The 27824-nt window shown below is 43.1% G+C and overlaps 1 protein-coding gene across 2 annotated transcripts in view; it reads right to left on the bottom strand.

Moving 5' to 3' along the window:
* Nucleotides 1-27824, bottom strand: part of TDRD9 (tudor domain containing 9) — a 124102-nt gene that overhangs the window by 57811 nt on the left and 38467 nt on the right. For both annotated transcript variants that reach the window (XM_034938252.1, XM_055098069.1), the window contains exons 6-11: nucleotides 24039-24119; nucleotides 19120-19284; nucleotides 8430-8533; nucleotides 3522-3586; nucleotides 364-418; nucleotides 138-222 (exon numbers count right to left, since the gene is read on the bottom strand). In XM_034938252.1, coding sequence (XP_034794143.1) covers nucleotides 138-222; nucleotides 364-418; nucleotides 3522-3586; nucleotides 8430-8533; nucleotides 19120-19284; nucleotides 24039-24119 — 555 coding nt within the window. The remainder of the gene's footprint in view (nucleotides 1-137; nucleotides 223-363; nucleotides 419-3521; nucleotides 3587-8429; nucleotides 8534-19119; nucleotides 19285-24038; nucleotides 24120-27824) is intronic.

Below are 27824 nucleotides of genomic sequence, written 5' to 3'. Positions count from 1 at the left end.
GATTCACCCACCTCAGCCTCTCACAGTGCTGGAAACACACGCATGAGCCACGACACCCAGAAAATATTTTTCATGAGTAGAGTCTCTAAGGAAAATTTACCTAAAGTGCTTAGAACTTGTCTTCCCAGTTTTCCTACCTTTCTGTACCCAGGGACTGGACTTAAAAAGACATTATTCTGTTCTTCTAAAGCCACACTTGAATGGAGTGGATAGACCTGCAACCTAAGAAATTACTAAAATAAAATCTCCATAAAGAATAGATATACATGAGATACAAAAATAAATACTGAGATAATTAAAACTATTTAAGGCAGAAACAATGCAATGGCTTAGAAGAATACAGCTGTATCATTTTCAACATACCTTTTATGAACCAGGCTTGTGAGAAGTTCATGCATATAATTTATTTCACCCAGACCTAGGGAAGAAAAAAGTGGAGGAGGGAAATAAACATGTTTGTATTTACTGCTAGAAACCAACCTTTAAATTAAAATGGCATATCTTTCAAAGAAGGCCCTACCAATTTATTTGACTTCTTTATCTTCTTTGCCTAAATATGCCAGAAACACAAGTAAAAGTACACAGTGACATTGATTAGTAGTAACTCAAAAATATAGGGAAAACCCCTATTATTCCAGTTTTCCTTTACACAGCAGTGACTCCCTGTGGGTGTTAGCTATATGAGTAATTTTCGTATTCCTTTTTTACCCCAAGATTTTATAAATTTTCTATAATGAGCATGCAAAATCTTTACAATCAAAAAATAACATTTGTAAAGTTTTGGTCATGAGGATGTGCTAAACCATTTCCATCAGGCCTCCGTCCTGTTTGCTGAAAGCTAAGCTAGCAGGTGCTTTTGCCTCATCCTGATTCTCAAATCTGAGTCTGTTATGGGTTGAACTGTGTCCCCTAAAAAGACGTATTGAAGTCCTAACCCCAGAATCCGGAAGGTGGTGTTATTTGGAAATAGAGTCATTGCAGATGTAATTAGTTAAGATGAAGTTATACTGGAATGGGGTGAGCCTTTAATCCAAAATGACTGGTATCCATACAAGAAGGGAAGAGGCACAAACAGAGAATGCCATGTGACAACAGAGACAGGAGTGATGTAGCCACAGGTCAAGGAGCACTAGGGACTGACGGCCACTACCAGGAGCTGGAAAGAGGAAGAGGCTCAGAAAGAGCATGGCCCTGCTGACAACTCGATTTTGAACATCTAGCCTCCAAAACAGGGAGAGAATAAATGACTGTTCTTTTAAGACATTTAGCTTGTGGCACTTTGTTACAGCAGCCCTGGAAAACTACTATAGAACTGTTCACAAAAGATCAATTGACACATAAACATCTATCAAACTTGAATTCACATGAACATATTAAAAGGACAGTAACCCTAAATGTAAAATATCACTTATAGATATTTTCTTCAGGCAATGTTTAGCAGGTAAAAAGTATTTACCAGCCAGGAGCAGTGGCTCACACCTGCAATCCCAACACTTTGGGAGGCTGAGGCAGGTGGATCACTTCATGGAGATCACTTGAGCCTAGCAGTTCGAGACTAGCCTGTGCAAGCTAGTTAAACCGTCTCCACAAAAAGATACCAAAAAAAAAAATTTGGCCAGGCATGGGGGTGCATGCCTGCAGTCCCAGCTACTTGGGAGGCTGAGGTGGAAATATCACTTCAGCCCAGAAGGTAGAGGCTGCAGTGATCGGGGTCACACCACTGTACTCCAGCCTGGGGAACACAGCAAGACCCTTTCTTAAAAAATAAATAAAATAGAGTATTTATCTCATGTTAGGTATTCTTTTTTTTTTTTTTTTTTTTTTGAGATGGAGTCTCGCTCTTTCTCCCAGGCTGGAGTGCAGTGGTGTGATCTCGGCTCACTGCAAGCTCCGCCTCCCAGGTTCATGCCATTCTCCTGCCTCAGCCTCCCGAATAGCTGGGACCACAGGTGCCCGCCACCATGCCCGGCTAATTTTTTTTGTATTTTCAGTAAAGATGAGGTTTCACCATGTTAGCCAGGATGGTCTCGATCTCCTGACCTCGTGATCCGCCCACCTCAGCCTCCCAAAGTGCTGGGATTCCAGGCATGAGCCCCCACGCCCATCCGTGTTAGGTGTTCTTAAGCCTCGGCCTCCCAAAGTGCTGGGATTCCAGGCGTGAGCACTGTGCCCGGCCCATGTTAGGCGTTCTTAAGCCAGTATCAACATGGCTCTACTTGGGTGATGTTTTCCCCTTAATACAATATGATGCGCACAGAAGTCATCTGATAAATATTCACCAAGGCACATGCAACACCACCCCACTGTCAGCTCATGGTTGTTCCCTGCATGTAAACAAATCCTTATCAGCTAAGCAAAACATGACAAAAGTTTGAAACTCATATGTTGCATTCCAAAATTAAGTAAGCTACTTTCATTGCATGTTTTTCATTCTCCATTATTATAAGAACAAATCTGTTTATGCTCTATATATTACAACAGAAAATATTTGAATTATTGTCATAATGTTTCATCAAGCTATACCACTTGAATTAAACATCAAGTAATTTTGAAAAAGTACAATTTTACATAAATTCATCTTTTCAGAAAGGTATTTTAAAAGTCTGTTTTCTCAAACACTGAGAAGGGAACTCAAGGATTACCCTGATGATTCTCATGGTATTATAATAACAGTGTGTTTTACTATTACTAAATAAGCTTTCAATGCAAACTGATGACAGTTACCTCACATTTATAATGATATATGTAAAATGCAAATTTCACAAAGCCAAATATTTTACTGGAAATTTCGAAGGTGGCAAAACTGCCTTCAAAAAGTTGAACTCTAGACAAGCATGGTGACGCGCGTCTGTAATCCCAGCTACTTCGGAGGCTGAGGCAGGAGAATCACTTGAACCCAAGAGGCAGAGGTTGCAGTGAGCTAAGATTTTGCCACTGTACCCCTGCCTGGGCAACAGAGTGAGACTCTGTCTCCAAAAAAAAAAAAAATTGAACTCTTAATTATTAATAAGAAATCTTTTTTAGAAATACTATGGTTGGCCGGGCACAGTGGCTCACATCTGTAATTCCAACACTTTGGGAGGCCACAGCGGGCAGATCACAAGGTCAAGAGATCAAGACCATCCTGGCCAACATGGTGAAAGCTCATCTCTACTAAAAATACAAAAATAAGCCGGGCGTGGTGGCATGCACCTGTAGTCCCAGCTACTCGGGAAGCTGAGGCAGGAGAATCACTGGAACTGGGGAGGCAGAGGTTGCAGTGAGCCAAGATCGTGCCACTGCACTCCAGCCTGGCAACAGAGCAAGACTCCATCTAGAAAAAGGAAAAGGAAAAGGAAAAAAAAGAAATGCAAGGGTTACAATAAAAAGCCAAACTGAAAGTTACATTTGTTCACATACTCAAAGTGTAAAAAGAATAAAGTCCTATGGAGAATACCATCTTTCATAATCTGTGTTAGGCACAAACTTAGCCTCTCTCCAGAGTATTATGATTCCAAGTCACAAAATTATGATGTTCTTACCTGGCAAAAACACCAACACACTGCTTCGCTCCAACACAAACTGGGCCCCTGACCAAGCCTTGTTCCTGTTAAAAATGTGATATGCACAAATATTAATGAAGGCTAATAACAGCTATTGCTTCTCTAAAATCCTAATATTACAGGCTTTTAATCCTGAAAGGCTCTTACAGGTCATCCAATGTAATGTTCTTTATTTTACATAAGAAAACACGAAGCCCAAAAAGATGAGAAAACATCCAAGGCCCCATGGTCATTCAGGGGACTTAAGCCTTTTGACTCCCAATACTTTCTCCTATCAAAACTTACTATCTGCAGAAGTTTTCCTTGAAATTTAGTTATTGTAATCAAGAACTTCAAAGTAAAAAACATTTAAAATAACTACAAGCAAAATTTACATGTTCAGGAGTCCAAACTATTAGAAAGGATTTGTACAGACCAAAATCTCAAATCATCTACTCGCCTCCTTGCTATTGTCAATATATTTACTTTTGTGTGAATTTAGAACTTTCATTCTTCCATGAACCTGTGAGCCCTTCCTACATGCCAGGCCCTCCTCTGTATAAGATACAGCAGTAACAAGAAGACAAGCTCCTTGCTCTTTGGAGCTTACATTCTAACTGGAGAGACAGATAGGAAACAAGAAAACAGACAAGGCACCTTCAATTTAGCAATAAGACCTAAAGAGACACACAGGGAAACACAGTAAGCAGTGCTAAGGGAGGTGCATGTATGGAGTGCTCTCAGGAGGGCTGGCTGGGAAGGGCCTCTCTGGGGAAGTAATGGGAGCTGAGGAGGGAGCCATGGAAAAGCCATGCAGTGGCAATCCAGGCAATGCCTGGGAACAGTCACTACAAAGGAGAAAGGGGTGTGAGGGGTAAACCAGTCACTGCAGCACAGGCAGCTCAGCATCCATGGTCACTGCTCCTGCTGCTCCTCCATCTCTCCCTATGAGTGTGAGCCACACCTATGACCTCAGGCGGCAGCCACTACCATGAAAAACACAGCCTTGGTTTGTAGATGGGCCTGCATGGGATGCTGGCAACAACCAGGGGCGAACATCTGCTGCATCACAGCCCCACCCAGAGGAGAGGCTCACACACAGTGAGTGGGGAAGGGAGCTCTTCCCAGTTAGCAGAGGTGAGGCAGTCCATCTGGTGGTACCGCTTCGGGTGGAAGGAGACATGGCCATGAGGTTGGGTTCACCCCAATCAACAGGCAGAGGCTAATAGCTTGGTCAGCTGGTCAGGGATGTGGAAATGGCAAGACTGATAATAAGGAGATCTGATGGAGAGGTACCAAGAAATGCCCATAAGGCAGCCACAGTGGAGGAGGCTTTCAGTCACCAGATGGGCAAGAGGCCCTGCCTGTGGACGTGACCCAGCCTCCTCCTCCAGTCCCTCCAGGGTTGGAAAACGCACAGAGTGGACGGGTAGCAGGGATGAAGGCTTACACACAAACTCAACACCATGCACTTTCCTGAGATGAGACTCATCCGGCTGCTACCACTGCTGGATGCCAACCACACAACAGCAAGGGCCAGTGCCAAGTCCCAAATATGGCACCATTGGACCAGCCCAGCCAGCTGATGACAGGTTGATTCCATCATGAAAAAGATACTGATTTGCCCTCATGGAAATAGATACAGCTCCTATTCTGGATTCAGGTCTGCCTTCTCTGCACCTAAAGCTTCTGTCATACCCCTATCCATGGACCTAAAGATGCCTTTCTCACTTCCATTATTTCCTGCACAGCATGGCCTCCTGCCAAGGAGCTCAGTTTAGTAGTCAATGGACTCATGAAATTCAATGGTATTACCATGCATCCAAAAGCAGGTGGCTTAAAAGAAAGATGAAAATGCCTATTAAAGGCTCAATTATTGTCCCAGTCCTACAGGAAGTCATAAAAGCCATAATGAAATTCAAAGACAAGGTGAAATCTTGCAAGCAGCAAGAGAACAATGACATGCCACATGCAAAGAAAACCCCACTAAGATTAACAGCTGAATTCTCAGAAGAAACAATGGAAGCCAGAAAGCAGTGGGATGACATATTCAAAGTGCTCAAAGAGAAAACAACTGTCGATCAAGATTCCTGTATTCAGTAAAACTCTCAATAATGAAGACTAAATAAAGACTGTCCCAGATAAACAAAAAAATGAGAGTATCTAGCAGACCCACCTTACTAGAAATACTAAAGGAAGTTTTTTTGTGCTGAAAACAGCCGACCCCAGAGAGTATTTCAAATCCACATGAACAAAGAAAGAGAACTGGTAAAGGTAATTAGTTAATAACAAAAGATACTGTAAATACATATTTTGCCTCCTTCCTTCTTAGGTGATTTTAAAAGTAACCGGATACAAAAATCAGCAGGGTGTGGTGGCACGCACCTCTAAGTCCCAGCTACTCACAAGGCTGAGGTGGGAGGATCAATTGAGCCCATGAGGTCGAGGCTGCTGTGAGCCATGATCACTCCACTGTACCCAGCCTGCTCAACACAGTGAGACCTTGTCTCAAAAAAAAAAAAAAGTAAAATGCTACACTGCAAAATATGTGTTAAATGCAAAAGAAAGCAGTAAAAGAGAAACAGAGGAACAAAAAGAATATGAGACATCCAGAAAGCAAAAAGCAAAATGGCCAACATAAATTCAACTATATCAGTGACAAAATTAAATGTAAATGGATTAAACAACATAAATGGATTAAACAACCCAATCAAAAGGCAGAGATTGTTAGACTAATTTTAAAAATACAGGCCAGGCGCGGTGTCACACCTATAATCCCAGCACTTTGGGAGGCCGAGGCGGGCGCATCACGAGGTCAAGAGATCAAGACCATCCTGGCCAACATGGTGAAACCCTGTCTCTACTAAAAATACAAAAATTAGCTGGGCATGGCGGCACATGCCTGTAGTCCCAGCTATTCGGGAGGCCGAGACAGGAGAATCGCTTGAACCCAGGAGGCAGAGGTTGCAGTGAGCTGAGATCACACCACTGCACTCCAGCCTGGTGACAGAGCAAGACTCAATCTTTAAAAAAAAAAAATATGATCCCACTCAGAATATGTTGTCTACAGGAGATACACTTTAAATGCAAAGACACTAAGTAGACTGAAAGTAAAAGAATGAAAAAATATGTGTCATGCAAACAGCAACTACAGAAAAGTGAAATGGCTATACTAATACACAAAATAGGTCTTAAAATTAAGTGTTACGAGAGATAAGAGGTGCATTTTATAATGATAAATGGGTGAATCAATCAGGAAGATGTAACAGGTATAAACATATATGCACCTAGCAACAGAGAACCAAAATACATAAAGCAAAAACTGACAGAAAAGATTGAAGAAATAGGCAATTCAATAACAACTGTTGAGGACATCAATATCTCATTTTCGATAATATATAGAGCAACCAGGCAGAAGATCAAGAAGTAGAAGACCTGAACAATATGGTAAGTCAACCATACCTAAAAGACATCTATAGAACACTCCATCTAAAAACAATGAGTGACATTATTCTCAAGTGCACGTGTAATATTCTCCAGAACAGTCTACATGCTAGGCATGCAACAAACCTCCATAAATTTAAAAGAACAGAAAAAATATAAAATATGTTCTCCAACCACAATAGAATGAAATTCAAAATGTGTAACAGGAAAAATTGGGGGAAATTCACAAATATGTGCAAATTAAACAACACACTCCTAAAAACCAATAAGCCAAAGAAAAAATCAAAACGGAAATCAGAAAATACTCTGAGATGAATGAAAATGAAGACACAACATAGCAGAACTAATGGGACACAGCTAAAGCAGAACATAGCAGGAAATTTGGAAGATGAATGAACAAACTGTGGTACATTCAGACAATGGAATTTAGCGCTAAAAAGAAATGAGCTATCTAAGCCATGAAAAGACATAAGGGGAACTAAATACATATTACTAAGTAGAAGAAGACAACATGAAAAGGATACATACTGTATAATTCCCAACTACATGACATCCTGGAAAAGGCAAAACTATGGAGACAGATGTAGTAAAATTAGTGCTGTAAAGGCTCAATCATATGGTGTGTGTGTGTGTGTGTGTGTATATATATATATATATTTTTTTTTTTTTTTGAGATGGAGTCTTGCTCTGTCACCAGGCTGGAGTGCAGTGGCACGATCTCAGCTTACTGCAACCTCTGCCTCCCAGGTTCAAGCGATTCCTCTGCCTCAGCCTCCAGAGTAGCTTGGGACTACAGGTGCACACCACCATGCCCAGCTAATTTTTTGTATTTTAGTAGAGACAGGGTTTCACCATGTTGGCCAGGATGGTTTTGATCTCCTGACCTCGTGATCCCCCCACCTCGGCCTCCCAAAGTGCTGGGATTACAGGCATGAGCCACCGCGCCCAGCCATATTTTTAAAATTATAAACTCTAGTCACCACTTATAACCTAAAACTGTTCCTCAGGGAAAATGTTCCAATTTTCAAAGAACCAGCTAAATGAATGAACATCTGGATTACAGAAGGAGATTGCTTAGGGTCAAGAATATGTCTTTATAGTAAATGAAAACAAATGCAAAGAAAGTTTCAACAGTTTCTACTAATGTAGGATTTAAAGTTTTACCCCAGCATTAAGAGGGATAAGACCCCTATATGTCTGGAAAAACTATTTTCAGGCTATAAATCCTAGCTTTTAAAACTATCAGTCCTAACACTGCACTCAGCATGGCTTTAATTATTTAAAATAGATATTTCCAGTTAAAAAAATTCCAAAATACTAACCTGATTTTAAAATATATACAGTAACTACTGAAAAAGTACCTATAGTTATACCTTCTTATAAAAACACTAAAACGTTTCCAAATGAATAATTTTTTAAATCACATATACATTAAAGTGCATTACCAACTGAAGTATCTCTTACCCACTCTCCTTCATATCCAAGTCATCAAACATCTGAATGAGAGAGACAGCAACTTCATATATATCCTTAGTTATCACCGGTTCCTCCAGGAGATGAGGAGAGAGCTAAAAACAGTGAAAGAAAAAAGTCGCAATACGAAAACAGGATTACAGAAGAAACCTGGCATTGGATGGGACTGGCTCTCACCATTAGTACAACACTGTAACAAACTCTCTAAATGAAAGTTCTTGGTTTTTATTGACAGCAATGTCTGAACACGTGCTGTGTGCCAAGTACTGCTCAGGACAGTGGACACATAAAGTGCCATACTCATCAATCTCCTCGCCTAGTCACCAGAGCAAGAATGGCTCAGAGAGCCCAGACATGCACAGGCAGTGTGTTTGGCAGGATGTCTACTTTGAAGACATCGATTAAGTCACACCAAATGTCTATGGAACCCAGGAGGAGTTCCTGATCTCAAAGCCAATGCCCTTCCCCTCTGTCAAACCCCCACCTCAAAGAGCCCTAAGACTTCCCTAAGATTTCACGTGTGAAAAGTAACCTTGTATATCAAAAGTACCAGAAAACTGTAACGTCACATCCGTATCTACCAATGTTTCATGATGAGGTATCCGTCTACCAAGGTTTAGGGGTTCCTCTACTACTTTTAATTGTCTATTAAAGCAAAGACACCAAGACCAGATAACGTAAACTTGCCCCTCAGGCACCGCTACCAAACACTAGGCACCAACCACAAGCGGCAAACTCCCCAAGTCAGGCTGTGCATTAGTCCATCTTCATGCTGCTGATAAAGACATACCCAAGACTGGGCAATTTACAAAAGAAAGAGGTTTACTGGACTTACAGTTCCACATGGCTGGGGAAGCCTCACAATCATGGTGGAAGACAGAGAGAGCTTGTGCATGGAAACTCTCCCTTACAGAACCATCGGATTTCATGAGACTTACTCACTATCATAAGAACAGCACAGGAAGGACCTACCCCCATGATTCAATTACCTCCCACTGGGTCCCTCCCATAACAGGTGAGATTTCAAAATGAGATTTCAGTGGGGACACAGCTAAACCATATCATTCTGCCTCTGGCCCCTCCCAAATCTCATGTCCTCACATTTAAAAACACAATCATGCCTTCCCAACAGTCCCCACAAAGTCTTAACTCATTTCAGCATTAACTCAAAAGTCCATAGTCCCAAGTCTCAAAGCAAGTTAGTTACTTCCTAGATACAATGGGGGTACAGGTATTGGGTAAATATAGCCTTTCCAAATGGGAGAAATTGGCCAAAATAAAGGGGCTACAGGTCCCAAGCAAGTCTGAAATCCAGCAGGGCAGTCAAATCTTAAAGCTGCAAAATGGTCTTTGACTCTATGTCTCACATCCAAGTCACACTGATGCAAGAGCTGGGTTCCCATGGTCTTGGGCAGCTCCACCCCTGTGGCTTTGCAGAGTACAGCCTCCCTCCCAGCTGCTTTCATGGGCTGGCATTGAGTGTCTGTAGCTTTTCCAGGTGCATGGTACAAGCTGTCGGTGGATCTATCATTCTGGGGTCTGGAAGACAATGGCCCTCTTCTCACAGCTCCATTAGGTGGTGCCCCAGTTGGAGTCTGTGTGGAGGCCTTAACCCCACATTTCCTTCTGCTCTGCCCTAGCAGAGGTTCTCCATGAGAGCCCCGCCCCTGCAGCAAACTTCTACCCTGACATCCAGGCATTTCCACACATCCTCTGAAAAGTAGGCAGAGGTTCCCAAACCCCAATTCTTGACTTCTGTGCACCCACAAGCTTAACAACATGTGGGAGCTGCCAAGGCTTGAGGCTTGCACCCTCTGAAGACACAGCATGAGCTCTTTGTTAGCCTCTTTCAGCCATAACTGGAGCGGCTGGGACACAGGGCACCAAGTCCCTAGGCTGCACACAGCATGGGGGCCCTAAGCCTGGCCCACGAAACCACTTTTTCCTCCTAGGCCTCCAGGCCTGTGATGTGAGGGGCTGCCGTGAAGATCTCTGACATGCCCTGGAGACATTTTCCCCATTGTCTTGGAGATTAACATTTAGCTCCTCATTACTTATGCAAATTTATGCAGCTGACTTGAACTTCTCCTCAGAAAATGGGATTTTCTTTTCTATTGCATTGTCAGGCTGCAAATTTTCCAAACTTTTATGCTCTGTTTCCCTTTTAAAACTGAATGCCTTTAACAGCATCCAAGACACCTCTTGAATGCCTTGCTGCTTAGAAATTTCTTCCACCAGATACTCTAAATCATCTCGTTCAAGTTCAAACTTCCACAAATCTCTAGGGCAGGGCAAAATGCCACCAGTCTCTTTGCTAAAACATAACAAGAGTCACCTTTACTCCAGTCCCCAACAAGTTCCTCATCTCCATCTGAAACCACCTCAGCCTGGATTTCATTCTCCATATCACTATCAGCATTCTGTTCAAAGCCATTCAACAAGTCTCTAGGAAGTTCCAAACTTTCCCACATTTTCCTGTCTCCTTCTAGGCCCTCCAAACTGTTCCATCCTCTGCCTTGTTACTCAGTTCCAAAGTGGCTTCCACATTTTTGGGTATCTTTTCAGCAGTGCCCCACTCTACTGGTACTAATTTACTATGGGTGTGACTGTCCAGCTTTCCCCGAGCTAAGGCCACAACTACACAAGCATCTTTCTACAGTATCCAGCACAACAGATGTCTCTAAATTTCCGAAAAATGTATTTTATAGCGATACTGGGTTTTTTTCACCCAGAGTAAGAAGCTTTTTTAATTAATAATTTTACTTGTTAAACACTATGTGCAGAACATTGCATCTGATTTTGTTGAGGACAAATCAAAAGAAGTCTTCAGGTGATCAGAGAAGCCAATCACAGGGGCAAATTTTTTTTCCAATTTTTACTTAGAGTAAATTAAGTCAGCTAGTTTCCAAATAATTTATAAAAGTTGACTTTTAGGCTGGGCACGGTGGCTCATGCCTGTAATCCTAGCACTTTGGGAGGCCGAGCCGGGTGGATCATTTGAGGTCAGGAGTTCAAGACCAGCCTGGCCAACATGGTGAAACCCCATCTCTACTAAAAATACAAAAATTAACCAGGCGTGGTGGCACACACCTGTAATCCCAGCTACTCGGGAGACTGAGGCAGGAAAATCACTCAATCCTGGGAGGCAGAGGTTACAATGAGCTGAGATTGCGCCACTGCACTCCAGCCTGGATGACAGAACAAGGCTCTGTCTCAAAAAAAAAAAAAAAAAAAAAAAAGTGACCCACAGCGAGTCCAGGTGGGGCGGGGGGCATGCTCTACTACTGGACCTGGGTTGTTGATCATTTCACAATTTCATTACAGTACACATTTACATTTTATGTAACCCTTTTTCTAAGCGTGTTCTTTATAATTTTGTTTTGTTTTGTTTTTTGAAACGGAGTTTCGCTCTTGTTGTCCAGGCTGGAGTGCAAGGGCGTGATCTTGGCTCACCGCAACCTCTACCGCCTGGATTCAAGCAATTCTCCTGCCTCAGCCTCCTGAGTAGCTGGGATTACAGGCGTGTGCCACCACACCTGGCTAATTTTGTATTTTTAGTAGAGTTGGGGTTTCTCCGTGTTAGGCTGGTCTCGAACACCCAACCTCAGGTGATCCGCCTGCCTCGGCCTCCCAAAGTGCTGGGATTACAGGCATGAGCCACCACGCCTGGCCTCTTTCACAATTTTTTAAGAAGCTGAATATAAAGGATGAAAAGGACTCTCCAAAGGACACTGAAAGGGAACAGCCAGATCTGGTAACAGAAAAACCAGGATGCCACCACAGAACCCAAAGAGAGGGTGAGTTTCAAGAATCGAAGTGGCCAACAGTGTCAAATATTGCAGAAAGGCCAGGTAAGTCTAGGACTTACCTAGAGCTCTCCTAACGACAAGGAGGTCACTAGGGACCCTGGCAGGTGCAGTCTGAGTGGCAACAGGGGACACCACCCTGCAATAAATGAATTGCCTGCGGGAGGTAGAAAAGTAGAGAATGAGAGAGTCCACAGGCCAGCAACGGCTGGAGAGCAGCCTGAGACCTAAGGTGGGTGTTCGCAAAGGTGAAAGAGCTTCAGTTATGTTTCAGTGTGGACAAGAAAATGACAGCAGAGAAAGAGACACTAATGGTAACAATGGGGAGGGGGAAACAGTAGATCAGATGAGGTCCCTAAGAAGGTAAGAAGGATGAGACATGAAACCCAGGAGGCGCGGCTGGTGCTCCATGAAGAGAGGGGGCTTCTCCCTTGTAACAGCAGACAGTGTGGTGAGGTAACATGACAAGAGTACTGACAGTAACACAACTGAAATTTTAACCAAGGTCCTCTGATTCTGAAGCTGTATAATAGGATCTATACAAAACAACACCATTTTTATAAGCTCAAAAGTAACACAGACTGTCCCTGATTTACAATGATTTAACTTATATTTTTAGACTTTACAGTGATATGAAACCACTCTGCTTTTTACTTTTAGTGCAGTATTCAATAAGTTACATGAGATATTCAACACTTTATTATAAAATAGGCCTTGTATTTGGTGATTTTGCCCAACTATAGGCTAAATAAGTGTTCTGAACTCATTCAAGGTAGGCTAGGAGGACAGGTGTATTAAATGCATTTTCAACTTAATGATTTCAACTCACAATGGTTTTATCAGGGCATAACCCCATTACAAGTCAAGGAACGTCTGTATACAGCTAAGTGTTGCATATTCATTCACTGAAATATTTACTGAGCACCTATCAGGTACCAAAAACAAGACGTTGGATAAATATTGCTAAAGCTGGACATTCTCTATTCTACTGAACATAACCCACCCATGAGGCAAGGGGGCCCTAGGTGCCTAGAAGCTGGGTTGTCTTGATCACACGGGCTCAGACAGCAAATGGCAAGGCCTGATCCAGCTCCTCAGCGGGTCCACAAGGAAGCATCTAAGTGTTGTGAGCTCTGACAGAAAATACACAATGAACATCAATAGGAATTAATTAGACTTCAGCCAGCTGGAAAGAAGACTGGTAAACCATCATCACTCTCACATTTCAAACTAGTCAGAGGCCAGGCATGATGGCTCATGCCTGTAATCCCAGCACTTTAGGAGACCAAAGCAAGAGGATCACTTGAGGAGAGGTGTGGGCGGCAAGCCACCCAGGTGCCGAGGCAAGAGACCGAGGGCACGAGCTGTTCCAGTATAATAAAATATATAAAATAAGAATAGTTATACTAGATATAGATCTTAGATATGATTATGTATGAATATCATTAATCATTAGTTTGTAGTAATTACTCTTTATTCCAATATTATAATAATTCTCGCTCTACAATCATAACCTAGGAAAAACCAGGCCATACAGAGACAGGAGCTGAGGGGACATAGTGAGAAGTGACCAGAATACAAGAGTGCGAGCCTTCTGTTATGCCCGGACAGGGCCACCAGAGGGCTCCTTGGTCTAGCAGTAATGCCAGCATCTGGGAAGACGCCCGTTGCCAAGCGGACCATGGTCTAGCCGTGGTCTAGTGGTAGCGTCAGTGTCAAGGAAAAACACCTGCTACTCAGCAGACCGGGAAAGGGAGTCTCCCTTTCCCTGGGGTAGTTTAGAGAAGACTCTGCTCCTCCACCTCTTGTGGAGGGCTTGACATCAGTTAGGCCCACCCGCAGTTATCCGGAGGCCTAACCGTCTCCCTGTGATGCTGTGCTTCAGTGGTCACACTCCTAGTCTGCTTTCATGTTCCATCCTGTACACCTGGCTCTGCCTTTTAGATAGCAGTGGCAAATTAGTGAAAGTACTAAAAGTCTCTGATAAGCAGAAATAATAGCATAAGCTGTCTCTCCCTCTCTCTCTCCCCTCTCTCTCTGCCTTGGCTGCCAGGCAGGGAAGGGCCCCCTGTCCAGTCGACACGTGACCCACATGACCTTACCTATCATTGGAGATGGCTCACACTCCTTACCCTGCCCCTTTGTCTTGTATCCAATAAATATCAGCGCAGCCTGGCATTCGGGGCCACTACTGGTCTCTGCGTCTTGGTGGTAGTGGTCCCCCAGGCCCAGCTGTCTTTTCTTTTATCTCTTTGTCTTGTGTCTTTATTTCTACAATCTCTCATCTCTGCACACGGGGAGAAAAACCCACCAACCCTGTGGGGCTGGTCCCTACAGACAGGAGTTCAAGATCAGCCTGGACAACATAGCAAGACCCTATCTCCACAAAAAAAATTTTCTTAATTAGCCAAGCATGGTGATATGCATCTGTAGTCATAGCTTCTTGGAAGGCTGAGATGGGAGAATCTCTTGAGCCAAGGAGTTCAAGGTTACAGTGAGCTATGATCACACCACTGCACTCCAGCCTAGGTAACAGAGCAAGACCCAATCTCAAAGGAAAAACAAAAAAAGAGTCAGAAAATGCAAATTGTTTAAATGTTGTAAATGTAAGTGCTACCTCCTCCCTACCTTGAATAGAGCCTCACCTGGCAACTTGTTTCTCAAGAGTACAATGTGGAAAGGAGGCAGTAATGCATAATGGAGAAACCTGGCAAACACAACCTTTCCAGTGATCAAAGTCTGTGTCATCAGTGCTATAGTTTGTCCCCTCCAAATCTCATGTTGACATTTGATTCCAGTGTTGGAGGTGGGGCCTAATAGCAGGTGTGTGGGACATGGGGGCAGATGCCTCATTAATAGATTAATGCCCTCCCTTGGGGAGACTGAGTTCTCGCTGTTATTGGTTCCTACCAGAGTTCCCCCTGAGAGGTGACTGTTACAAAAAGCCTGGCACACCCACCTTCTTCCAGTCTCACCATGTGATCTCTGCACATACCAGCTCCCTGAGCAGAGGCCAGTGCCATGGTTCTTGTATAGCCTGCAGAACTGTGAGCCAAATAAACCTCTTTCTTTTATAAATTACCCAGACTGAGGTATTCCTTCATAACAGTGTTAAATGCTATTCACAATAGCCAAGATATGGAATCAACCTAGGTGTACAACAGATGGAGAAAGAAAATGGAGAATATATACACAATGGAGTATTATTCAGCCATAAAAACTGTGAAATCCTGTCATTTGCAACAACATGGATGAAACTGGAGGACATTATGTTAAGTGAAATAAGCCAGGAACAGAAAGTTAAATACCACATGTTCTCATGTGGAAGCTAAAAAACAGTTTAATAGAAGTAAAGAGTAGAGCAGAAGATACTAGAGGCTGGGAAGGGTGGGGGAAAGGAGGAGGCAATAGGGAGATTTGTTAAAGGATACAAAAGGACAGCTAGATAAGAGGAGGAAGCTCCAGTGTTCTACAGATAACAATAATATGTAATTTCAAATAGCTATAGGAGGCTACTGAATGCTCCCAACACACACAAAAAAAAATGTTTGATACAATAGATATGCTAGTTACACTGAGCTCATCACCATGCATTGTATGTATCACATCACTATGTACCCCATGAATTATTATGTGTCAATTTAAATTTTTTAATTAAAAAAACATTAAACAGACTTAAGACAACCAGTAAAGGTCATGTTGATAGTGTATACCCTTGATATGTGACAAAAATGGCACCTCAGCCTGTGGTCTTCCTCCCCAAAACCAATAACCTCAGTTTAACCATGAGAAAAACATCAGTCAAAGACCAGTACTCTTCAAATTGTCAAAGTCTTAAAAAATGAGGAAAGTCTGAGAAACTACCACAGCCAAGAGGAGCCTAAGGAAACATCGTGACCAAACCTAATGTAGCATCCCGGATGGGATCCCAGAATAAAGGACATTATGGAAAATACAGTCAAACCAAATAAAGTGAAGTTTAGTTAGTAGGTTTTTTTAAGTGTTACTAAGTAAATGTTAACTACAAATAGATGTCCTGAAGCATTTTCCGTATGTTTTCTTTCTCAAACTCCTGGGCTCAAGTGATCGGCCCACCTTGGCCTCCCAAAGTGCTGAGATTACAGGTGTGAGCCACTGTGCCTTGCCATGAATTGGAAGAATTTATACTATTAAAATGACTATACTACCCAAAGTGATGTACAGATTCATACAATTTCAATCAAAATACCAATGACATTCTTCACAGAAATCAAAAAAACAATCCTAAAATTCATATGGAACCAAAAAAGATCTCACAAGCCAAAGCAATCCTGGGCAAAGAGAACAAAGCAAGAGGCATCACATTACCTAACTTCAAAATATACTACAAAGTAATGGTAACCAAAACAGCATGATATTGGCATAAAAACAGACACACAGATGATCAATGGAACAGAATAAAGAACCCAGAAATAAAATAACATATTTACAGCCAACTGATTTTTAAGAAAGGCATCAAGAACATTCACTGGAGAAAGAACAGTCTCTTCAATAAATGGTGCTGGGAACACTGGGTATCCAGAGGCAGAAAAATAAAACTAAACCCCTATCTCTCAATATACACAAAAATCAACTCAAAATGGATTTAAGACTTAAACTAAATCCTGAAACTATGAAGCTATTAGCAGAAAACATAGGGAAAATGCTTCAGGACATCTATTTGTACAAAGATTTGATGGCTAAGACCTCAAAAGCACAGACAGCAAAAGCAAAAGTAGACAAATAGGATTATATCAAACTAACAAGCTTCTGCATAGCAAAAAATAAAAAAAAAAAAGAAAGAAATCAACTGAGTGAATGGGGGGAAACATTTGCAAACTATTCATCTGACAAGGGATTAATACCCAGAATATACAAGGAGCTCAACAGCAAAAAACAATCCAATTTTTTTTTTTTTTTTTTGAGATGGAGTCTCTGTCACCCAGGCTGGAGTGCAGTGGTGCAATCTTGGCTCACTGCAAGCTCCGCCTCCTGGGTTCATGCCATTCTCCTGCCTCAGCTTCCCGAGTAGCTGGGACTACAGGCGCCCGCCACCACGCTCGGCTAATTTTTTGGTTATTTTTAGTAGAGACGGGGTTTCACCGTGTTAGCCAGGATGGTCTCAATCTCCTGACCTGGTGATCCACCGGCCTCGGCCTCCCAAAGTGCTGGGATTACAGACGTAAGCCACCGCACCAGGCCCAAACAATCCAATTTTTTTAATGGGCAAATAAGTGAGCTGAAAAGACTTTTCTAAACAGAAGGCATACTACTGGCTAATACAGGAAAAAATGCTCAGTATCACCAATTGTCAGGGAAATGCAAATCCAAACCATATTGAGATATTATCTCACATGTGCCAGAATAGCTATTATCAAAAGACAAATAAAGGCTGGGTGCAGTGATTCACACATGTAATCCCAGCACTTTGGGAGGCTGAGGCAGGAGGACCGCTTGAGCCCAGGACTTCAAGGTTTCAGTGAACTATGATAGTGCCACTGCACTCCAGCCTGGGTGACAGAGCAAAACCCTATCTCTAAAATAAATAAGTAAAAATAAAAGACAAAATATGACAAATGCTGGCAAAAATGCAAAGAAAGGGGAACTCTTGTATACTGTTGGTAGGAATGTAAATTAGTATAGCGTTTACGGAAAACAGTATGGAGGATCCTCAAAAAAACTAAAAACAGAACTACCATATGGCCTAGCCATCCTACTACTGGGTATATTTCCAAAGGAAAGAAAAACAATATGCTGAAGAGATAGCTCCACTCTCACGTTTACTGCAGCATTATTCACCATAGCCAAGATATGGAATCAACCTAGGTGTACATTAAGAGATGAATGGATAGGCCAGGCGCGGTGGCTCATGCCTGTAATCCCAGCACTTTGGGAGGCTGAGGCGGGCGGATCATGAGGTCAGGGGATTGAGACCACAGTGAAACCCCGTCTCTACTAAAAATACAAAAAATTAGCCAGGCATGGTGGCGGACGCCTGTAGTCCTAGCTACTCGGGAGGCTGAGGCAGGAGAATGGTGTGAACCTGGAAGGCAGAGCTTGCAGTGAGCTGAGATTGCGCCACTGCACTCCAGCCTGGGCAACAGAGCAAGACTCTGTCTCGAAAAAAAAAAGAAAAAAAAGAGATGAATGGATAAAGAAAATATAGTATATACACACAATTAAATACTACTCAGCCATGAAAAAAGAATGAAATCCTATCATTCTGGGCAACATGGCTGAGTGAAGTTAGTGAAATAAGTCAGGCACAGAAAGATAAATACCACACATTCTCATTCAAATTTGGACGCTAAGAAGGCTGATCTCACAGAAGGAGAAAGTAGAAAAGAAGTTACTAGAGGCTGGGAAGGGGGGGAAATAGGAAGAGGTTGGTTAATGGACAGAAAATTATAGCTAGATAAGAAATAACTTCTAGTGTCCTTTTTAAAGAGAGATGAGGGTCCCACTATGGCTGGAACTACAGACCCCCACCACTACGCCCAGTTTTCGTGTTCTAGAGCACCGTGGGGTGACTACAGTTGACAACAACTTATCGTTTATTTTCAAATAGCTAGAAGAGAGGATTTTAAATGTTCCCACCACAAAGATAAATGTTAAAGATAATTAACAATGATAAATGTTGGAGATGATGGATTTGCTAATTACCTTGACTTGATCATGACACATTATACCTATGTATCAAAATACCACACTATACTCCATAAATATGTACACTTAGTATGCATCAATTTTAAAATAATAATTTTCTCACAAGGCCTTACAATCATAGGTGATGAATGCAGGTTTGATCCAATACAAGAGTACGCTCACTATAAAAGAAACAGCACATTCTAACATACCTTGCTATGATGAATGTGCTCCAAATCATTAAGATAATACTCTTCAACTGAATGGGGCCTGCCTTCCACTTCAAAAATATATGCAGGATTCATCTTGTTTTGAACAGGAACAGCAAAGTAGTCTGCAAACTCTTTACAGTTGATGGTAGCCGACATCAGGACCACCTACAGAGTAAGAGAAAACATTCAAATAAAACAATGAGAATCATCACAAATTAAATACTTCTAAAACTGCAGGCTTTTCTTCTGCTTCACTCCTTATCTAACAACTTTTGAGACTTTAAACAGACCACCCTGATTTAATCTCTAGTGTAATTATTGTAGTTTAAACAATGTTCAGAGATACCAACTTTTACTATTTCTCTTCGAGTACCTTTTCAAATGATAAATTTCATCTCCAATAAGGGTAAATTAAAACCATTTTTCTGAAAGAAAACTTTGCATCAGGAGACTAATTTTAAAAAAGAATAAGGCCCAGGTAAACAAAGACACTGTGGCTCACACCTATAATCCCAGCACTTTGGGAGGCTGAGGCGGGAGGACCACTTGAGCCCAGGAGTACAAGACCAGCCTGAGCAACAACATGAGACCACTGTCTCTACAAAAAAATTAATTAATTAAAAATAAATTTAAAAAAAAGAGTAAGGCCAGGTGCCGTGGCTCATGCCTGTAATCTTGGGCCAAGAGTTTAAAACCAGCCTGGGCAACATAGCAAGACCCCATCATTACAAAAAATTTAAAAATAGCTGGGCATGATGGTGCCCTCTTGTAGTCCCAGCTACTCAAGAGGCTGAGGTGGGAGGATCACTGGAGCCAAGGAGGTCGAGGCTGCAGTGATCTATGATCACACCACTGCACTCTAGCCTGGGCAACAGAGCAAGATCCTGTTTCTAAAAACAAAAATAAAAAATAAATTAAAAAGAATAAGTTACTCTATGATGTGTTCCAGAGAAATGACAGAGTAAGCCAGCAAACAAAACGGGATCTAGAAAACTCTAGCTCCAACTCAAGAAACTGGAGAAGTCCCAGGACGACAGTGGTGCAGGAGCAGAGGAACAACCCCAGACTGGGGCAAGATGACTGACTGCAGCTTCCAGTTTTGTCAAAAAGCAAATATGAAATGATATCCTTAAGAAACTCAGCCATGAATGACAGGAGCAGTGCATACAGCCCGAGACGTGCCAGGAGAAAGTGGCTGATTATGGAGGGTCTCCCAGCTCAGCAGTCTCCACAATGCTACGTGGGGAGTGGGCACAGCAGTCCGGCTGGCTGCTCACCACCTACTGTACATCGCAAGTAGAGGTATCTAAGTGGAAATCCTAGCCAAAAAGTAAACTTTTTTATTTTTTAGACAAGTTCTGGCTCTATCACCCAGGCTGGAGTGCAGTGGTGTGATGTCAGCTCACTGCAACCTCAGCCTCCTGGGCTTCAGTGATCCTCTCACCTCAGCCTCTGAGGTAGTAGGTAGGACTACATGTGTGCACCACCACACCTGGCTGATTTTTGTAACTGTTTTTTGTAGAGGCAGGGTTTCGCCATGTTGCCCAGGCCAGTCTCACACTTGTGAGCTCAAGCGATCTGCCCACCTCGGCCTCCCAAAGTGCTGGGATTACAGGCGTGAGCCACCACACCCAGCCAAAAAGTAAACATTTCATATAAGCATTGTTGTTGCAGTTATTGAGTAAAGAAAACATCTGTATTTTCCCCTTTGGAATGAGATACAAATGGTAAAAACTGTACAGACTAAAACTCATTTTGAGAAGAGATGTCTGAAGTTAAAAAGAATGCTCTCAGAAGCCACTTGGAGTGGAAGAGAGGCTCCTAAGGGACACACCCCAGTCACCATAAATGATCTCTAAACTGGGTTTTAAGGAACGACGAGGCCAGTGAACTGCAGGACACGGAGTGCAGCCTGCAAACAAGAGGCCAAGCCTGGAATGCAGGGAGCATTCCTGGCCACCAGCCTCCCTCATCCACCCTCCCCGGCAGCCCTCTGCCTCTTCTCCAAACAGGCAAGTCAGCAGACACCCAAGACAACTGCCTGTCTGGAGTGGGCCTGAGCTGAGTCCAGTCAGCAAGAGGTGACAACAAGGTCAGTGGCTGGAGGATGGTATAGAGGAGGCAGTGAGAGGAAGCCAGGTCGGGGGAACCACAGGGACCTAAAGGTTTGGGGGAGAGGAAAGGGGAGGCCTTAAAGCCCATGTGCCCGTGCCCCACACCCAGGTCCTCTTGACAGCGGCACTCTCTTTAAAAGCTGATACAGATTTTTTGAGAGTTTTTTAAAAACCTCTTACAAAACCACCTAGAATATGGTGTCTAATTTCTTGGCCCAACTACATGTACCATATAAGTTTCTATATCGAGAAAATATGCTGCTTCACGCATTTGTTAATAAATCATGAACACAGTGAAACTGACCAACCATATCTTACAACTTATAAGTACCAAATTCCTTACCAACATGTCCATCAGTGTAGGGTTTTGTTAATCCACTAACACTTTAACTCTTTTTACCACTGAAAACTTAAAAATGTGTAACCAACTCATTATTCTGACTGGAGTAAAAAAGAAGAGTCTTAAATGACATTCAAGAAAGGTCTCAATGTGAATAATCTTCAATGGCAGCTTGGTTAAGATTCCAAAAAGGACTGAAATAGCCAAATTCTCTCATTCATTTCATAGTCACCTCAAGCAATAAGACAACTGATTGCAAGTGTCGAGTTCCATTCATTCAGCACCCACCCAGTGAAAATATGAACATCCTAAGGCAGAAGCTTCCCCACCTGGGGACATGGGAAAGAGAAAGAGAAATGTTTTCCTCAACAAATAAACACTTGAAGACAAAATGCTTTATGGTTTAGAAAGCAACTGCTTTCCAAAGCAGCCCCATCATAGAATAACTGAATAACCCAACCATGCGGCCTTTTATCAAGCTGTTTCCCACAGACCTCTGCTTAGCATAGCTGGGTTAAGGTCGACCTATGAGTAGACTTATTTAGACTGCACAATTATTCTAAGCCCTTCGCCATTTTGGCCTAGTTCACATCTTCTTCCTTTTTGTTCAAATAAGAAGTAAATGATATTTATCATTCCCATCAACTTTCAGTTAACTCTACTTATGTCTCTCAAATAGTAGTACATACTCTGTTCTCAAATTTCAATGCACTTTGGTGCTATTTCGAACACAGGGACTGCAGACTCATTCACTTACTTTTTGTTTTGTTTTTGTTTTTAAATGCAGTCTCTCTCTGTTGCCCAGGCTGGAGTGCAGTGGCACAATCTCGGCTCACTGCAACCTCCGCTTCCCGGCTTCAAGCAATTCTCCTGCCTCAGCCTCCCAAGTAGCTGGGATTACAGGCGCCTGCCACCACGCCCGGCTAATTCTTGAGACAGGGTCTCATCTGTTACCCAGGCTGGAGTGCAGTGGCGCAATCACAGCTCACTGCAGCCTGGACCTCCCAGGCTCAAGCAATCCTCCGTCAGCCTCCCAAGTAGCTGGGACCACAGACACACACCACTATGTCCAGCTAGTTTCTGTATTTTTTGTAGAGATGGGGTTTCACCATGTTGCCCAGGCTGGTTTTTAACTCCTTGGGCTCAAGCAATCTGCCCACCTTTGCCCCCCAAACTGCTGGGATTACAGGCGTGAGCCACTGTACCACCCAGCTTCATTCACATACCTTTAAACTGTGGTACTTATTCAACCAAAAGCAAAGCTCAAAACCCAGCATGTTATTATAGTCAACTAGACCATTTTCTGCAGCCTGGAGAAAATATGAGAGTTTAAGGCAACATAATAACCAAAAAGTATCCGTACTCTGTTCATAAAAGAATGCCCCTTAGTTGGCTTCCTGGCAAGATCTGGTGTACTACACATGATCATGAATTTTAAGCGTCATCAGTTTCAAATGTTTCTGTTAAAATACAGTCAGCCCGGCCAAGTGCAGTGGCTCACATCTGTAATCACAGCCCTTTGGAAGGCCAAAGCAAGCAAATCAGTTGAGGTCAGGAGTTCAAGACCAGCCTGGTGCAAAACCCCATCTATACCAAAAAATACAAAAAAAAAAATTAGCCTGGCATGGTGGCGGGTGCCTGTAGTCCCAGCTCCTCAAGAGGCTGAGGCATGAGAATTGCTTGAACCTGGGAGGTGGAGGTGGCAGTGAGCTGAGATCACACCACTGCACTCCACCCTGGGCAACAGAGTGAGACTCCATCTCAAAATAAATAAATAAGTAAACAAACAAACAAACAGCCCTGGGCCAGGCGCGGTGGCTCACACCTGTAATCCCAGCAATTTGGGAGGCCAAGGCGGGCGGATCACGAGGTCAGGAGATCAAGACCATCCTGGCTAACACGATGAAACCCCGCCTCTACTAAAAATACAAAAAATTAGCCGGGCTTGGTGGTGGGTGCCTGTAGTCCCAGCTACTTGAGAGGCTGAGGCAGGAGAATGGCATGAACCCAGGAGGCGGAGCTTGCAGTGAGCCGAGATCACGCCACTGCACTCCAGCCTGGGCGACAGAGCTAGACTCCATCTCAAAAAAAAAAAAATACAGTCAGCCCTCTGTATCCAGATTCTGCATTTGCAGATTCAACCAACTGAAAATCAAAAATATTCAGAAAAAATAAAAATACAAATTTAAAAAATAGAGTATAGCAACTATTTACATGGCATTTACATTATATTCAGTATTGTAGATAACCTAGAGGTGACTTAGAGCATATGGGAAGATGTGCATAGGCTACATGCAAATACTTTACTATGCCATTTCATATAAGGCACTTGAGGATCCTCAGATTTTAGTATCTGTCGGGGGTCCCAGAATGCTCTATAGACACCAACAGACTATAGAGAGAAACAAAACTAAACAATGAATCTTAATCCTAAATATGTCTGTTACTCATGAAATCAAATTTACCTTCACAAAACGTGAATTTGTTCTTAAGAGTTTGCGGACTACCAATAGCAGGAAATCCATTTCTTCTGTTCGTTCGTGTACCTACAAAATAAAAAAGGGGGCACCCCCCACATGGCATCAGGCAACACACATGTCACTGCTGACAGAAAGGCACCACTGGGGGACTGGGGACTAAACCAGTTCTCTCTGCTAAATGCAGTTCCTCAGGGGGCTAGTATCACTCTTGGTTAAGAGGAAGCAAAGAGCATCGGCCAACAGACCACAGACCACCCACTCAGTCACGGCCCCCAGTGTTTCTCCTTAGGGCCCCCTGAGAGACGGCAGAGTAATGTTCTGCACCCTCGCCCCTGCTCATTTACTGCCAACTGTGCCCAAGGTCACTGTGACAACCAGAAACCTCTCCACCTACCTCAAGCACAGAGAACCACTGGGCCAGCCTCCCATGGCCCCTCCTTGCCACAACCCCTGCCAGGCCTGCAGGTACACTGTCATCTGAGCAAGCAAGCACAGGGAAGAAGATGTGCCAGTCTAACACTGACCGGGAGCCATGTGACCCCTACAGGACACACTCCATGATGGCATAACTGCAGCTCACAAGGGTGGGCAAGGGTCAGTCACAAACAGGCAAACCAGAGCAAGGTTAGGACCCGAGGTCAGTAGCACTGACGCTCGGGGACAGCAGTCAGGGAGGCAGCACCTCAGACAGACCTTGCAGCCCTCCTCAGACAGAGACCTCACAGTCAGAGCCACCCCAGGACCCACAGCCCCCCCACCCCGCCCCACCCCAGAACCAGCTAGCACCCAATGGCTAGGCAGCCTGCTACTGTTCTAAAGAAGCCAGTTACTCTAGAACTTAGGAAACATCAATGTACAAGGGGACAGTAAGATTCTATTCTGGGACATTTCTCAGCCGAAGTGGAGAGATAATTACTAAGTTTCAAAGAGGGAGTTCTCCTTTCCTCAGTGTAAGAGGTGTAAGGATTTATTCTGTAAGTAATTCTATTCCAGGCCCTACTATCTTCTGAACTTCCCACTGAAGGAGATGTCTAGAGAAGTAGCATAGAGAAAAGAAAAACAAAAATCAGTAGCTAAAAGGTATTTAACATCATCATAAATCTCATGCTGTCACTGGACTTCAGAACATTTCCTCAGCACAAACATCCTCTCTTTTACTTGAGAAGAAAAATCAAGGCTATCATCAGCAAAAAGCCCCAAAGTGAGCTCTCCTCAGCTTGTGGCAGTCTCTTCTGAGTTCACACACCCATCATCTTCCCTCTGCCCCGCAACCCACTGGCTCCAGGATCCCTACACCAGCCTTTCTAACACATAAGCATGCACACATCAGCAGATGTGTCTCCCTAGTACTCATCTTTATAACCTCAGCCCCTTAGGAGGCACCTTTTCCATAGCAGTACTCAAAAAAAAAAAAAAAGTTTATTGAATGAATGATTTGCTTAAAGCTAGTTTTTTTTTTGGGGGGGGGGGGGTTTTGCATTTTTTTTTTTTTTTACACAGACTCTTATTCTGTAGCCCAGGCTGGAGTGCAGTGACGCGATCTCCGCTCACTGCAAGCTCCACCTCCCGGGTTCACGCCATTCTCCGGCCTCAGCCTCCCGAGTAGCTGGGACTACAGGTGCCCGCCACCATGCCCGGCTAATTTTTTGTATTTTTAGTAGAGACGGGGTTTCATCGTGTTAGCCAAGATGGTCTCAATCTCCTGACCTGGTGATCCGCCCACCTCGGCCTCCCAAAGTGCTGAGATTATAGGCGTGAGCCACCGCACCCAGCCAAGCTACTTTATTCTTTTTTTTTTTTTTTTTTTTTTTTTTTGAGACAGAGTCTCACTCTGTCGCCCAGGCTGGAGTGCAGTGGCGCAATCTCAGCTCACTGCAACCTCTGCCTCCCGGGTTCACGCCATTCTCCTGCCTCAGCCTCCTGAGTAGCTGGGACTACAGGCGCCCGCCACCACGCCCGGCTAATTTTTTGTATTTTTAGTAGAGATGGGGTTTCACCATGTTATCCAGGATAGTCTCGATCTCCTGATCTCACAAATCCTCGTGATCCGCCCACCTCGGCCTCCCAAAGTGCTGGGATTACAGGCGTGAGCCACCGTGCCCGGCCCAAGCTACTTTATCCTTAAGAGCTGGAAAGTTTAAAACATTATTCCATTTTAAACTGGCTGGCTATCTTCAACTTTTGTTTTTGTATTTGTTTTGAAATTCAAATAATCCCAGATAATGCAAACGATACTATATGTAAACCTAAAACTTCAGGTAGTTGAATCCAGTCCATTCATTTATGAAGCAAATAATCCCTGGGGCATCTACGAGGTGCTGACACCGCACCAGACAGAGGCAGAGCAGGAGGCTGCCGTGATGGCGCGATGGTCTTCTGTTGGTTACCGCTCCCCAGTAGGGCAAGCTCTCGAAGAGAGGGGCTAACTTTTGCTCAGCTATTATGGCAGAGCTCGAGAAAAGGATATAGTCAATAACACAGCATTGATGGATTTATCTGTGTCACTCAAGTATGGGTGTGCAAAGGCCACGTAGGCAGAGAAATATGTCAGACACACAGAAAACAAATGTAGGTACCAGCACCACAGCCTCTAGAGTAAACTACCCAGGGATGAACCCAGCAACATCACTGATTACTTGTGGCCTGAGCACTGAACTTCCTTAAACTTTAGTTTCCTTTTATGTAAACTGGGCTCAATTATACTAAAAAGCCCAATGAATAACTATTACAACCTTCATAATGCCATCTTTTGGCATATTATCTATTAAATCTGAATTTGTCTCTACCTACTATAAAGATATTCAAAACTGCCATAAGTCATAAAGAAAAATTCTGAACCGTATTATATATCACCCTATTTTGTAAGAAACAGTAGATCATTTTCACCCTCTCCTACTCTCCCACCAAATGCCCTACAAGAATTTAAAACCAAGTGCCTGTACATAAGATCACAAACGCACTGACTCAGCTTTGCCTGGAGTATATGTTGTATTATTCGTTATCCCACGCATCAAAATAGAGTGCAGAGACACTACCCTAAACAGTTGCCCAAATGGGTTTATCCTTTTGGTTGTTATTTGTTGTTTTCCAACGCAGTCTCACTCTGTTGCCCAGGCTGAAGGGCAGTGGCACAAACTCAGCTCACTGCAACCTCCATGTCCCAGGTTCAAGTTATTCTCCCACCTCAGCCTCTCAAGTAGCTGGGACTATAGGAGTGTGCCACCGCACCCAGCTAATCTTTTTTTTTTTTTTTTTTTGTATTTTTAGTAGAGATGGGTTTCACCATGTTGGCCAGGTTGGTCTCGAACTCCTGACCTCAAGTGATCCACCCACCTTGGCCTCCCAGAGTATCGGGATTACAGGCATGAGCCTGTTGCCCAAATGGTTTGATTTCAGACTCTATTAAACACCCTACCCTTGTCTCACAACCTCTCACAAATCCTATTTATTTGCTGATGTGTCTAATTCCTCTAGAAATAAGTCAAGCTTCCCAAACAGAATTACTGATAAGGTTTAAAACACAAGAGTTTAAGAACCAGTTCCAAAGTTCCTGGGAAAGTTATTCAAACACAACATTCCCCACCAAAAAACTCACGTTTAAAATATAAACAAAATCAAAAAACATTCCATCCTTACTGAGAAAAGTCCAGAAAGTAAAGGGGAAGGAAAAAATAAAGAAAGCTGAGACAGGCACAAAGACAGGGTTCACAATACTCTGAGAGTTTTTTTAAGAGAGATAAATATGACCTTTACAAGTAGATGACATCACTT

Source organism: Pan paniscus, chromosome 15, assembly GCF_029289425.2.
Source record: "Pan paniscus chromosome 15, NHGRI_mPanPan1-v2.0_pri, whole genome shotgun sequence".
NCBI classification, from domain to species: domain Eukaryota; kingdom Metazoa; phylum Chordata; class Mammalia; order Primates; family Hominidae; genus Pan; species Pan paniscus.
The sequence above is the reverse complement of the archived record's forward strand: the minus strand, read 5'-3'. Positions and strand labels throughout refer to the sequence as shown.